The following is a 14,787-nucleotide window of genomic DNA, read 5'->3' as shown; positions in this document are numbered from 1 at the left end:
GTTCAACAACAGAAAAAATGATTTTTTCGGCCTCTGAAGGTGGGAAGTAGCCTTTTAAACTTCTACATACCAGTCGAACTCCGAAGCTTTAAGTCAGTTGTTCCGTATTGCCTCGAGTCTCATATATGTTTCATTGTCTAGCTCGATATTGTGAAGTGTTTGTTACTATTTGGAAAAATACCATAGCTGTTGGAAGGGGGCATTGGGACTTCGCTTTCGGCAATTTCTAAGATCGGTTTTTTGGTTTTTGTGCCCAAAAACGGTTTTTCGCTTTTGGTGTTCATTATTTGCGAATTTTCCGTTTTTAAGTGATTAGTTTTTCGGTTTTCGTTAAAAACACTGACGGGTTTTCGGATTTGGTATTGGATGTGGGTTTCGGTTTTTCCTATTTGGCTTCCGGTTTTTCTTCGATCTGAACGGCAATTAAGTGCCTCCACTGATCTCACTGTAGCTGCAAAACGTCTGCCCCATTGTCCCTGACCAGTATATCAGACCGATTGATGTTTTGATAACTGGGATGCGAAGATTTATCAGTTTCGGCGGTTTGCATGCTGTTTTGATCGAATTTTTTTCCACGGTTTTCGGTTTCCAGTAGAACCCAATGCCCCTCTCCATTACATAATCTGTATTTTATTCGTTAGTATACCCTTGACCTCAGTCACGTGATTATCCCTATCTATCATTATACATGATTAAGTTCCAATAAAGTAGTTGTGTAGAGCCCTTGGTCCGATTCGCACATTTGTCTATGGTAGTATATCGAACCCTAATACGCAACACATTGTACCGAGCTGAATTCAAACATGGCGAGGAAACTTCTCTACAATCTTCAATCAATACTTGTCCTGTGGATAGCTGTGGGTTACAGTGAGGGTAAGTTGCCCAACTAGCAATTGTGTATATACTCACTCTGACGAACGGGTAAGCGCTGGAAACGTCAGCCTAAGAAACTCTTTACTGTGGCTAACTTTCATTATCAACTGAGTTGATTAAACCAAGTCATTTTGTTATATTTGGTTTATATCGAATTAATTTGATGGCCTGCTCCCAGTTGGCTTGTTAGCTCAATTGGTAGAGCGCTGCACTAGTATCGCAGAGGTCAGTGGTTCGAATCCCGTACAGGCCTGAAATTTTTTTCAGGTCTGATTTTCACTATTGCTCAAATAGTGCTTTACTGCGAAGGATCGTTCTCATATACGTCTCATAACCGCAGTTCACACATATGTTTCATATGTTTGTTGTTGTTTTGATTTATCATCTACGGGTTTATATCGAATTAATTTGATGGCCTGCTCCCAGTTGGCTTGTTAGCTCAATTGGTAGAGCGCTGCACTAGTATCGCAGAGGTCAGTGGTTCGAATCCCGTACAGGCCTGAAATTTTTTTCAGGTCTGATTTTCACTATTGCTCAAATAGTGCTTTACTGCGAAGGATCGTTCTCATATACGTCATTTTGTTATATCCCACACCAACAACGCGGCAACACAGTTTCTTTAGAAACTTGCCGGCACTATTCGGTAACTGTATGATGTTTGGAGTAAGTTATGTATGCCCACATGTTCACGGGACAATAATGGTGTCTGTGTAAATTGTAAATTCTGTGTATACGGGAATCTCACTGAAAATCCAGAAGAATTTAAAAAGCGGTATCAACAAATTTGCGTTGTAATTTTAACCTACTCAGAATTGGACATAAGCTTCATGTACGCGTAAATATTAGACAAATGGGATACATTTCCAACCGAGGGCTGATATCACAGTCTAATTGAGCGACAAATTGATAAAATTAAATAATTACTAAAGTTGTTGAGCTCAAAAAACCAAACTATGTCAGCCTAACTGGAGATTCTCCGTTTCTTTCCACTTTCGTTTAAAGTGCACCTAAACCCAAAATTTTTTTTCGCTTAATATAATAAGCGTATTTTTTTGGAGTATTTCTGTGCAAAAAGTTTTTTATTTGCTCAAATCTTCAATTTTCTGTGCCCAGTCAAAATACGGAAAATCGGCCGCCAACTCGGCTCGAAACCGGGTTTAAAGAGAAATGGTTCTAGCGGGTAATGTGACGTCAAATGGAGAACACGAACGTCTGCATTTCACTCACATTCACTTGTTTGGGAAGGTTGTCGTCGATATTGTCCGAAATATGCCGACTAGGCGTGTTGTATGAGGAATGTATGAAGCGCGATACCCTCTTGAAAATTTCGCACTTTGCTCCATCCTCCTACAACACACTCAGTCGGCTTATTTTCGGACAATATCGACTACAACCTTCCCAAACAAGTGAAAATGTGTGAAATGTAAACTTTCGTGTTCTCCATTTGACGTCACCTTACCCGCTAGAACCTTTTCTCTTTAAACTCGGTCGTGAGCCAAGATGGCAGCTGATTTTCGTCATTTTGACTGGGCACAGAAAATCGAAGATTTGAGCAAATCGAAAAGTTTTTGCAAAGAAATACTCCAAAAAATACGCTTATTTCGTTAAGCGAAAAAAAGGTTTTGGGCTTAGGTGCACTTTAAGTATTATGTCTTGAATTCGACTTGTCGCTATTGAAAAAAGAAGCCGGTCTTCGTTCGAACTTGAGACACTCAGGTGATATTGATGACGTAAATTATTTCATCCTGAAAAGCAACGATCATGCTAAGGAGTTAATGTTGGCATCAAGCACCGGCAATTGCAAGGCATGTACTCAAGTTCAAACCCGAAAACAGCAAAAGCACAAAACCGAAACGAAACCATTGAAGCCGTCAAAAGTACCCAAAAAAAACACTGACTACAAGAACTGAAAATAGAGATGGGAAAAATGATGATCAAAATTATTTGTGAAGGGTTGAATTGTCGCGGCAGCTATAATGTTCTCGTCTTCCAAAGTACCATTCTCTTAGTGATTACGTTCTGCATACTTGGCGTAGTGTAAAGTGCTTCTCGATCTCAGTGAGAGGGGGAAGATCAATTCTAAGTAATAATATGTTTCTTTTTGTCTTTCCTTTTCTTTTCTTTTTTCTCCATTTTTTTTTGTTTGTCCGAGTGCCTCAAATATGTACACAAACATTATGCAAGCAGTTTTGAATTCAGCCATTTTTCATTCATCTATTAACTTTACTCAACTCCTAGATTCGGTTCTTTCGTTTCTGTCGTCTTGTTTTCCTTGTATGCCCAACATCAAAACCACAAAAAAAAAAAAAAAAAAGAGAAAAAGAAAAAATCAGAGACAAAATACGTTTCTTCACCGAGGAAATGGTTGTCAAAAAAGCTACGGAGGTGTCCGTACCCTAGTTAGACAACGGTTTCCGTGTAAATCGAGACAGCTTTTGCACCACTGATGTGAACTCTACTGGAATCTGCCACACGTTCTACTGTGAACTTGTCACTTCTTTGCTCGTCTATTTTTTAATCTCCAGAGCTCTACGAGGTATCACCTGTCCAACATACACTTACATTTTTCTCAATAATCAACAGCGACATTAACATGGCCTGCCGGGACATATGGCATACCCAGAGCAAAGGTTGGCTGTCCTGTGACAGTGATATCCAAGGTGTGGGCCACAGGATGGAGATTTGAAGACACTGAGGACACCGCTACAAACAACTATAAATCACCGAGTTTTCATCTTGATGCAACGGTGGGCAAAGATATTAACAGAACATTCTGTATTAAAACAGAAGACATCATCTCTGAGGAAGATAGCGAGTGGCCACAGGGTAAGTGACAAAGTCAAACTGCAAAAAAGTGAAGACCAGTAAAGGTGTAGACTACATGACGCCACAATATCCCCCCTGTGAAAAATTGTGTTACATTATGTCACTCTTTTGCATGGAAATAAATTTATATTTCTCACCCATTTTGTTGATACTCGTGTGATACGCGAACTCTGATTGGGAACAACAGCCGCTCTCGCCTCCTCTTCGTTTTCGCCATTGGTGGCTGGGAGGTATGACTTCGCGTAAGTTAGTAAAGATGCTGTGTTTTCCAGGGAAGTCTTTGATACTATGGAAATATCAAACTGACAAAAAATTTGTAATTAAGAAAAAGGTGCTCTTTGTAAAGACGTTCTGGGGTGTCAGGTTGCCGGAGAGTTCGCTGGCGCCTGCATGGGTGGGGTCACCATGAGGCCGGCTCCCTTCTTTATTTCCTTGACGAAATACGAGGTGAACAGTAATATTCCTAGTTGCCTCTCGGCGCAGGAATAAGTGGCCGTCAAAAAACTATTAAATTTAACGCTCCTCAAGGTTTTGGGCCATGAGACTCTCTGAGCCTGTACCTTTTGTTTCCAGTCTGCCTTTTAGTCTGCTGAAGCATACCCGAAAGTGTGCTTAAATCCTTAAAAGTTTTCAGAAAGTAGACGATTTTCATTTTCAATGTTTCCTTTAGGTAAATATTGTATCTACAAGAAAGGTGATTGCCCCAAAGGACTGGAAGAAGGTTACTTATTTTGGCATGACGAACACAATAAGAACATCAACGATCAAGGAGGGACACTTCCCGATGGCAAATATGACAAGGACACTCTAATATACTATTGTTGCAGAACCGACGGTGACAAATTTAAGCCTATCCCCCTCCCCCTAATCAGCCCGTTTTACCTTAAGGCTTTCAACTCGTCAGAGTGCCAGCGCGTGCAAGGCGCCATTGCCACAGAGGAGTACATTCGATATGACAATGAAGATACGAATAACCAAGACGAGCACAATGGAAGATATCCCTACGGAGGAGGAGGTCGCAATCACAAAATTGCTCATTGTTATTATGAAAGTAAGTATCTGAGCAACTGTCCAACTACCCCTCCCCTAACCCAGCAGCAGTCAACTGATAACAAGTTATGGTTGGAGTTGGATTAGGGATGGGAGGTAGTGGGGATCATCATTCATAGCGAATGGGAAAAATCCTAAGGGTTTGTAACCTCCATACAGAGCACACCGGGGATCTGAGATCGTCGGTAAGGCAAGTGGTGCTCACACTTCCGATCATTTCATATTTTTATATGTACTCTTAGGTTGCCTCTACACGTTTAGCTTGGATAACGATGAGCAGATGCAATTCACCTCTCCAAAATTCTTCGACAACGGATTTCTGTCGGACCAGAAGTGCAGGTGGCGATTTGTTGCTCCAGGGAAGGACAGTAGGGTACAAATCACCTTTCTGGAAACACGTATGGCAGAAGGCGACAGTATTGTTATCAGTAATGACTGGAGCAGTGGATCAACCGTGGGTACAATAGATCAAAAACGCCTCGTTAATCGAAACAGATATTTGTCCCACAACAATTTTCTTTTAGTAGAGTTTTATTCAAAGTTTCCCATAACACAAGGGAATCATCATTCCAAAGGTTTCCGCGGAATGTTCAAAATTATTTCAAGTAAAGGTAAGAATTACTTTTAGAAGATAACTATATTATTACTTTGGAGGTAAATAAAGGAGACCGAAAAAAAATTAATAAGGTGATTATTGCGCATCCTGTGCTGTGCATAAAAATCACGTCATCAGGCGAATTAGCGCGCGCATTCCGAGAACACAATTTTTTTTTCAATTGATGAACCAGGTAAAGAGGTAGGATGTTTTTAACTATTGAACGAGCACTATGACCTATATTTTTTATTGCATAATTCTTGTGTACAAACTATCCCCTTTAAATTGGAGAAATTAAAAAAGTCATCGAAGGGAAAAGAAGGTACAGCTAAAAGTGTGCACGAAACCCGTTGGTCGATGATGCAAATTACGACCTTGAAAGCAACGACTCGAGGAACGTTTTGAGTCGATTTTATCAAAAACTAAGATATTTCGGATCAATACTATTATCTGATAACTGCACACTCACCCCTCCCTCAGCCTAACAACTGTCAACTGATAAGAAGTTAGGGTTAATGTTAAGCTAGGGGGGGAGGAGTGGGTGTGCAGTTCCTCAGATACTCTGATCCGATGCACTCTCCACAAGATAAGTTAAGAAATATAATACCTAAATTGTGAATTGACATTAGTAAAATATCTTTGTTGGCACCCCTGTTCTGATGTTAAGTAACTATAATTATAGTCACTACAAGTCTAACCAATTTTGTAGATGTTTCACCTATTCGAATGGTTGCAGTTCCACAGGGTCTCAGGTGGCCAAGTGGTACATACGGGCTCCCCTGCCCCAGGACCGGCTGTCCTCCAAGTTCAGACGATATCTGGTGGGAGACTGGCTGGAGGTTTCATGACACGGAAGACAACAATCCAAGTAACTATGCATCCAAGAGCTTCCACATGAATGCTACAGTCGATAAAAATGACATCAATAAAAGCTTTTGCATTGCTACGCAGGATAAGGGGAAAGAATGGCCAAGAGGTGAAGATAGTATATAAAGCGGAGTCTAGCAGAGAGTAGCGGAAATTAGATTAGCTAAAATAGTTCGAGAGACGAGAGACTAGGGATATCTAAATTAGAATTACAGTGATACACTGACGCTAGTATGTGCCCAGGGATGCAGTCCTACCTTACTTAACAGCCGCATTAACAAATATATCAAACTGCCACGTACCGACACATTTTTCTAAGCCAACAGTAATGGTAGTATTTTACACCTGGGTGTATTTGATCCCACTGATTGAAGTTAGTTATTTTTTTTGCAGGTCAGTATTGCCTTTACAAAAAGGGAGCTTGTCCTAAAGGCCTCTCTGAGGGATATATCTTCTTTCATGACGAAAACCACAAAAACCAGAACAAGATGGGAGGGACACTTCCAGACGGTATATACAATAAAGATACAAATATATCGTACTGCTGTCGGACGGATGGTGACAAATTGAAGCCTATCACCCTCCCTGTGAATAATCCCTTTTACTTACTGGCCTACAACACAGCTGAGTGTCAGCAGGTTAATGGAGCCATTGCTACAAAGGAGTTTATACGATATGATACTGAAGACAGTGAGAACAAAGACGAGATGAATGGTTCTTACCCTTGTGTGAAAGGGAGGAAGAAATTGACGATTACTTACTGTTATTATCAAGGTCTGTATCTATAGGAAGTAGTATGTAAAAGTTATGGTAGAAGCTTCAACAGAGCTTCGTCTACCGCTCCGTTTCAGGGTTCCAGTCAGGCTTTCGCGGTTATCACTGCAGCCATGGGGCTTATTATAGCGGCCATGGGGTTTATCATAGCGGCCATAGGGTTTATGAAGGTCCCCACCGTAGGTCGCCTGACTGGCTATCCCCTTCTTTGGGACGTTGACTGGGGCACGACGGGAACATATAGTTGGTCTTTGTTCCCCGAAGTTGATGTCCTATGCTTCCCACCAGGAGGAAAGACGGCCTAATCTCTTAAACATTAATTAACGACTCATGCATAAGACCTGTTTGATACCACAAAATATAACGTTACAAGAGATTATAAATTAAATGTCTTGAACGATATCATTACCCAACACAAGAATACTGAGGGGACTTGTGTGAACGCAGATTGTACATCTGTTTCCCTTTTCAAACAGCCTGTCACTACACCATGAGCGAGAGGCCTCAGGAGTTCATGTCACCATTTTACCGCAGTGATGGTGGCTACCCGAACTCACAGCTCTGTACTTGGAGGTTCTTGATACAGGAGAAAAAGCCTAGGTCACAGCAGATCGTAATCAAGTTCCCAGAGTTTGATTTAAAAAAAGACGGGGATGGTGACGTGGTGACGATTTACAGCGGCTGGAATGAGAAGGCAAAGCTTCTTGCAGAATTCAATGGTGATCACCCACCCCCTACCCAGGGCGTGGTATCGGACTCCTCTGTGGTGTATGTGGTATTCAAATCTGACTCGCAAGGCCGCTCCAAAGGTTTCAGAGGAGTTTTCTTGAATCAGAGTAAGTAGCAAAGTCATGTTCTTAGCAAATATGGCCTTGTAGTATTTTGAAATGCCGTAGATGAATTGAAAACTAATCTGTTTTAAAGAAAAATGTTATAATGATAATGGGATCTCATGCTTACGTTTTATAGCATACAATGCTGCTTCGGTACCAACACGGCCCATAACAATTCCTGTGAAAACAAGTCAACCGACAACTTCAGGTAACAATTTTGCATGTGGCCCCTGGCTAGCATAATGATAATAATCTTAGATTAATATCGAGAAACCACAGAGGAATATAAACTCTTAGGATCATGTGAACCCAAAATAAAGAAATTAAGTTAACTTCGATACGCTCTTTGCGGTCTTTTTCAGTTCTTAGAACATTTACCTTTCCACTTCCGTAGAATTGGTGCCCCTCTATTTCGCAGCTCCCCAAAATTCACATCTTACAATGATTGATCCTTTAAATCTCAGACGTGATCAACAGGTATCTTCTCTAGACGATACACCTGTATCAATAAATTATCCAACAATCATTTATTGAGAATAGACAAGCTCATCGATTAGAACGTACTTTCTTAATGTAGCACCATATTCTCTTTACTTATATACAAGTAAATGTAAAGCAGTTAGAGGGAAGTGTTGAAATTTATAAGATCTGGGACGGTTGAACAGCTACCGCAGATGCGTCAGCCTGTTCACACAGACGCGCGCAAAGTAAGAGAGAAATCGTACCAATAGAAATCACAGCGTTTTTACTGAATGGTCTCTTTACTGAACGTTCTATTAAAGAAAAGACGAGCAGAGCAGCTACAGCAGCCACAGCAAGTGCCAGTGTAAACTTAACGATGACAAAATCAAAAGGTAAGTGTTGTGTATTAGGGTTAATTTAATAATCAACGAAATAAATTCATCCACCCCAAGACAATAGCACAGTAGGTAGTGACTAAATTCTTTTATAACACCCATATTAACTATTATAAGCGAACATTTGGACATAAGTAGTTCAGAGAGATACAAATAAAACCTTTTTTGTATTCTCTGTCGGACCCTGGAATGATGATGATGATGATAGTTTATTAACACTTTTGGCAGTTAAAATACTGAATAAACAGTGTAATTTTACAAGGATATTAAAAAGAATCTTACTAGATACCAATAGTAAAGCTTATTTACAATAATAAGTCTTAAGAATTAGAATAATTGTACTAAGTATTACAATAATAGTTAAGTCTACGAATACCTAAAAGTAAAAAAGTCATTTTCTCTTTTTGTTCTTTTCATTGTTGTTGTAGCTTTGGTATTTCCTGATCTTAATTGATAAGGTATAGAACTTATAATAGCTGGTGGAGCTAAGAAAGATATGGGGTGGTCTTCATTCCTCATTTCCGCCATCAACTTTTTACAAACGAATATCCTACGATCTACCAACAAAGACAATTTTGCCTGGTCTAGGGCTTGTTGATAACTAAAATTTGGGAATATCATTTTTAAGGCTCTTTTTTGTATGGATTCAATAGCACCAGAGAGGTATGCGGGAATGTCTTGCCACACTTACGCAGCATACTCTAGGACCGATCTGATATTACAAGTACATACCTTGCGCATGTCTTCTGGCATAACTCCTTCGCGTTTCAACAACCTTAGAGCGTATAATTTCTTAGCTGCCTTGGCAGTCACATATTCAACGTGAGTGTTCCATTTAAGGTCATCTCTAATTAATGGAAAGATAATAATAAGCGTGATAGAAAGCAAGTTGAGCCAGAAAAAAAAAAAACTTTTGAATTTCTTAACGTTCTGCATAGAATAGGAGCCGAGGATGAAATAATTCATACATGGATTTTACCTTCCCTGAAAAGGTTTGGAGGGCGCTCGCTCGGGTCCAGGAAAGCATGGTGTCCTAACTGTTACCATAGTGCTCGTAGTAGTTGCAGTATTGATTGTCATAGCGATCAGCGTATACTACATCAGACGAAAGAGACTGGGGCAAAGAACAAAAAGGATGGCAAAGCATCCGGTTCAAGAAAAAGACGAGGAAAGCTTCAATTATCGTGATCTGGAGGAACACGAGTTTACGGGGGAAATACCAGACATTTTCCCCATCATAACTACTTCTGAACCAACACCGGTCTGAATTAACTTGTGCATTTTTAAAGGCAGTTTAGGAGGGTGAAACGTCGGTCAAAAGTAAAACTTGCTAAGAACAAAGCAGAATTAAACCGCTCTTAATGCAAAAACTAATCGCCTGGAAGTTCATTTCAGCTGGAATTTGTTTTTAACAAAGAACTCCACGAAAGGAAAAAGTATTCAATTCTTTATTCAATCTGTAATATGGGTTTTCCTCTCTAATTTTGCTGTTTTTAATTTCTTGTGAAAGCATATGAGAATAGAGTGGAATACAATGATTACCAAATTTTTCCCAAAAAAAACCTTTTCTAGAATTTATGGCAACTAGATATTTGTCATATTATGAAGTGAAGGACTCCTGGAAATTCTCAAATCGCAAGGAACTCCAGTTTTGGTTATTTATTTAACCTCAAATGATTCCTGGATTTTTAAAGGCTTCTGTTTATTTTTCTCCTGGTCTGATTAAATATTAACAACCTTTTTTTATTACGCTAGGATCAGTTATTGTACCTACAGATGACGTCAAAACAGTGACGTCACTACCGCCTTTGTTTCCCACTCGTATGTCTCCATTCATAATTTTTGACGGTTTGAGTGCCTCAATGTTGCGTAAATAATAGTGTTAATGACCTCAAAATAAATTAAGGATACGACGAAAAAAGAAATTTGTTTGAGTACTTCTTTCGTTGCTTGAATTGAAAACTTATCACTTATCACTTGTTCATTGCTCTAGTCAAATGAACATGAATTCCACAGAATAAATTATGTAGGCGAAAACAGGGAGGAGGTTCCATCCATATTACTCCTAAATGCGTAAATAAAATTACCTAATAAGTGTGTAGGAGGTCGTAACTTGGGCTTTCACAAAAGGTTAATTTTTCTCAAAGAGAACGTCGTGCGAATCTGCGCTGAGAGGGCTGAAAAAACAAAAATACCCCGTAATTCAAATATAAAATTTAACAATGTTAATGAACATCATGAGACAAAACAAACCCACAAAAGTGCACGAGGCTCTTGGAATTGTCGTCGTTATGTCATATGACATTCAGGTGGGCTGACTAAAAAGAGAAAATAGCTGACAATGGCTCTAAGCGCTTCCAGTTTTAAATTGGTTTATTAATCACTTCCTCGTGTTTTGGCGATACCCTGATATCAAACAAAATATTTCGGGATATTGCTGTAAGAAACTGGAAGTATCCGGGAGTTAGAAACATATTTTGATACTAAACTGCGTTTGCAGACTGATCGATTTATATGCCGATTAGCGAAAGGTCAGGATTTTCCGGAGTTTCGGAGTTCCGGTAGGGTGCATCACGTTCGAGAAGAGGAAAACTGTGCGATTTTTTTTTCCTTTGGCTTAGTAATAACTATATGTTGAATAAAAAGCAGGTAAAGAACATATTAAATTTAGAAATCATTTGGGCTTTAAAAGGTTAACGGCAAGGAAAATTTGAAATCAAAGGAAATATTTGTCTTAGGTACATGTATATTTTTAAGCTTAGAAGATTAAAACTAGATTTACATATTCACGACCTCTTTTCGCAAGGTGGACCAAAAACACGATACAAAATATTCCCCTATTCCTGAAAAGCAAACTCGGGTTTCATTAACATCTAGAAACTTCCATGACCAATTTGTTGTGGCCTTGGTATTCAATCTTGTGTATAGTGCCCCGCGCGCAAATTTATTCATTTCCGAACATCACGTTTCTCACGAATCACACAATCGCCCGTCATGCGTTTTAACATGCATACACTGAAACAAAATTTTAATTCATTTCGTTTTCATACCCTCCTTTTATTTCACCGAAGAACAAAAATGTATATTGAAGCTAAGAAGCTTCACTGGTAAAAGCCCTGTAAGGTCTGCCGTAAATTTTCGCCCCCAGTTCACCTGCAGGTCAATTCACCAGGTGCACGAGGGGAAAAAGAAGCGAAATATTAAAGCCTCAGAGAAATGATTGGGGTCCATCTCTCTATGTCGAAACGAGGAGAAAAAAATCAAAGTCGTTTACGTTGGTCAATGCACGTAAAATAAGCGACGCGCCTCCGATATCTGGGTTGTGAAATATAAACATTCACGACCATTTAGCTTCTGCAGCCATATTTAGCATTTAAGGTTTAGATCAATAATTGATTGTCTTTGTTTGACATAAACGACCCACAGCCATTCAGCGGCCGAGAAAGAAAATACGCGGCACCTCGCTAAATTTACAAGGAATAAGAAAAGTGATACAAGATAATCCACACACGTTAGTCTGATCCAATCTTGCCTTGGGAGGTTAGACTGGAAACGCGTGCTAATCTCGCCGTTGCGGAAGAGCTTTTTTGTGTTATTTTGATGAAGAGTTGGCCACTGGGAGTATAATACATTTACAGAATGATATTTACGCACATTTTCCGTTATTTGGATGACAGAGATGCCGAAGAGATGAAGAAAAACAACGGTGAAAACTTCAGACCACCAGCCGAGGATTGCCGGTTTCATGTGTCCTCAACTGAGCATCGTGATGCGAAATTTGGACAGATTTCTTGGAAAGCAACTCCAGGTCTAACTGTAGTTTCCGGATCTCATCAAACGGGCGCAAGAGTAAGTAAAACATCATCCAGCGCTCCACTGGCCCAAGGATTTTGTTCGTTGCGAGGGGAAACGCTCGGCTCAACATCAACAAAGAAGCAAGTTTTACCCCCAATTAGAAAATTACAAAGTTCAGAGTTGGGTGGAAAAGAGTACACACAAAATGAAAATTATTTCGCAAAGCTGCCACCAATTGAACCTCTCGATGAAAAGACACAAGCGTTCCCGAAAAAATCAAGAGGATGCTCGGGAAAAGGGAAGGAGTCGATTTGGAATAATACCTCAGTAAATACGCGACCGCCTCAGAAAGATCAAATGTGTTTGGGGACGAACCGTGCGGAGCCTTTAAACACTGTCGGCCAAGTTAAGGAGGAGAATAATCCCAGGATAGAAAACGTGACGACTAATCTGACCCCAGAATCATCGGCTGACAACTGGAATGAAAAACACCGGCTCACAATGCAAACAGTTGACGATATGTCGTTAACCATAGCCGGTACAAAGACTTCTTACTACCGAACTGCTAAAATGAAGCTGGACAGTGAAACTTTTAAAGTCCGGTCATCAAAAACTGATGAGATTAAGGCCGATGAAAGGAGCGAGTACAAAATTCGGCGAATTCAGACGCGACTTAAGAGTTTCTCGGACGGCGAAGAATCGCCTGGAATTGAGAGGCACCAAACCTGGGGTGAAAATGTGAAAACGAAGACGACAGGAAATTTATATACAAACTTGGGTTTAATTGACCCTAAAGCTGGCTTTCTACGACACTTTGCGAAACAAAAAACTGGACCTGTAAAGTCCCGATGTTACAGTACGCCTTGCGTGCAAGCAGAGGAAGTTGTGCGTTTTAAAACTCGCGGAGGATCAACCACTTCCGTGGTGAGAGGAGAAGGAAAGACAAAACATCAGGTACAGTTAGTTGCTTGCGTCAAAGGAAGACGAAACGCTATCTGCGAAGTCATTGAGCGGAGCATAGTGCCTGAATTCGGCTCGAGTTTATACGAAATGAGGAAAAGTTTAATTAGTATAAGGTGAAGAGTGAAGACAGCATGCAACCAAGAAAAGATCAAACAGCGTCAATCGACTAAGGGCCAGGTGATTTTATTTTTTTTGCCTCCCTCAAGTTTCCGTAAGATGTATTTCATTAACGGCATCACACCGTGTGAATATCATTTGGAACTGAAAAAACACCGCCAATACCTGGAAATAGTCCCTGCGCCAAAGGGAAATTTCTCTTTATTAGGCGTTATGTAGCCTTCGGCAAAACACAAAGTTAATTTTATGTTCAATAGTGTTAGAAGTGTGCTTTCTCGACGTCGGTTAAAAGGCAAGGGAACTTTACCAAGGGTTCCGACATGAAAATATCATAAAGAAAACTAAATAAACAAAATGGACACATTCATTTGTATTTTCGGAAACTAAAAAGACTTTTGTGAATATTTAGCGATTTAAAAATAGGAGTTACCTAAGATGACAATCTATTGATAAAAGTGAATAACTAAGTAGAATTTTAATTTAACTCGTAGAATAAATTGTCGTAACTCTTAGAGGTATCGTTTAATTTAACCTATCAAACCTTGCTGGTAGGTATTTTCTCGTGGCTGCAAATCGAAATTGATTTTGGAAAATGCATAGTCAGAAAAATAGATTATAAATGATGACAAAAAATTGAAAAAAGTGCAAACGTGGCAAACGACATGCTACAAACAATTTCGGCAAGTCGTTGTCAAGAGGCCGGAAGCCTCAGTATTTAAAGTGACTAAAATGTTTATCTTTCGCGCACAGCTCTGATACCAACGCAAATAATTCTTAGTGACTTCTTCTACGCAAGAGGATGAGCGAAATTGTTAAAGCATCGATGGAACATTGTCAAAGAAAATCCAACGAAACACACGAAGCTCGACAAGTAAAAATACAGTTAAGCCGAAAGATCTAAATTTTCGTGACCGGCTAAGTAGGAGACCAAATCAGTAATTATGCCTACATTTAATCCAACACTTAGTTAGGAGGCGGTTAATATTTCAAAGGATACAAAAGAACCAAAACAGCGCCTTTCTGAACAGTTTTATTTAGACATCACTTTGTCAAACTGATAATCCGTGAGACCCATATTGCCTTGTTCCTAATACGCATGCACGGAGTTGACTTATTTTCAGCTGGTATCACAAGTTGTCCCGGAAATTTAACCAAACTCAGATGTCAAAAAGACTAGAGGATCCTTGCTTGGTACTTTCTGATTTCTTGATTTAGTATGTAAGACTCCAAAAGTGGA

General features: G+C 39.7%; 2 protein-coding genes across 3 annotated transcripts; both read left to right on the top strand.

Annotated features, from left to right (window-relative positions):
* The first annotated feature begins 611 nt into the window (after positions 1–611).
* Positions 612–10,600, top strand: LOC111341669 (uncharacterized). 2 transcript variants are annotated; one of them, XM_088737308.1, is made up of 10 exons: positions 617–873; positions 3,457–3,699; positions 4,370–4,750; positions 4,992–5,360; positions 6,081–6,320; positions 6,605–6,985; positions 7,462–7,821; positions 7,955–8,026; positions 8,601–8,672; positions 9,668–10,600. In XM_088737308.1, exons 1-10 carry the CDS (start codon positions 804–806, stop codon positions 9,940–9,942), a joined length of 2,463 nt encoding a protein of 820 aa, XP_088593434.1. In that variant the 5' UTR covers positions 617–803; the 3' UTR covers positions 9,943–10,600. The 2 variants fall into 2 exon arrangements, with proteins under 2 accessions (XP_088593435.1, XP_088593434.1); XM_088737309.1 differs by lacking the exon at positions 7,955–8,026 and having other exon boundaries at positions 612–873.
* Positions 10,601–12,141: 1,541 nt separating this feature from the next.
* Positions 12,142–14,062, top strand: LOC111323883 (uncharacterized). The gene has a single exon (XM_022927324.2). The coding sequence runs from the start codon at positions 12,315–12,317 to the stop codon at positions 13,548–13,550; it is 1,236 nt and encodes a 411-aa protein (XP_022783059.2). The 5' UTR covers positions 12,142–12,314; the 3' UTR covers positions 13,551–14,062.
* The last annotated feature ends 725 nt before the right edge of the window (positions 14,063–14,787 follow it).

Source organism: Stylophora pistillata, chromosome 11 (assembly GCF_964205215.1).
Source record: "Stylophora pistillata chromosome 11, jaStyPist1.2, whole genome shotgun sequence".
Lineage (NCBI taxonomy): Eukaryota > Metazoa > Cnidaria > Anthozoa > Scleractinia > Pocilloporidae > Stylophora > Stylophora pistillata.
The sequence above is the reverse complement of the archived record's forward strand: the minus strand, read 5'-3'. Positions and strand labels throughout refer to the sequence as shown.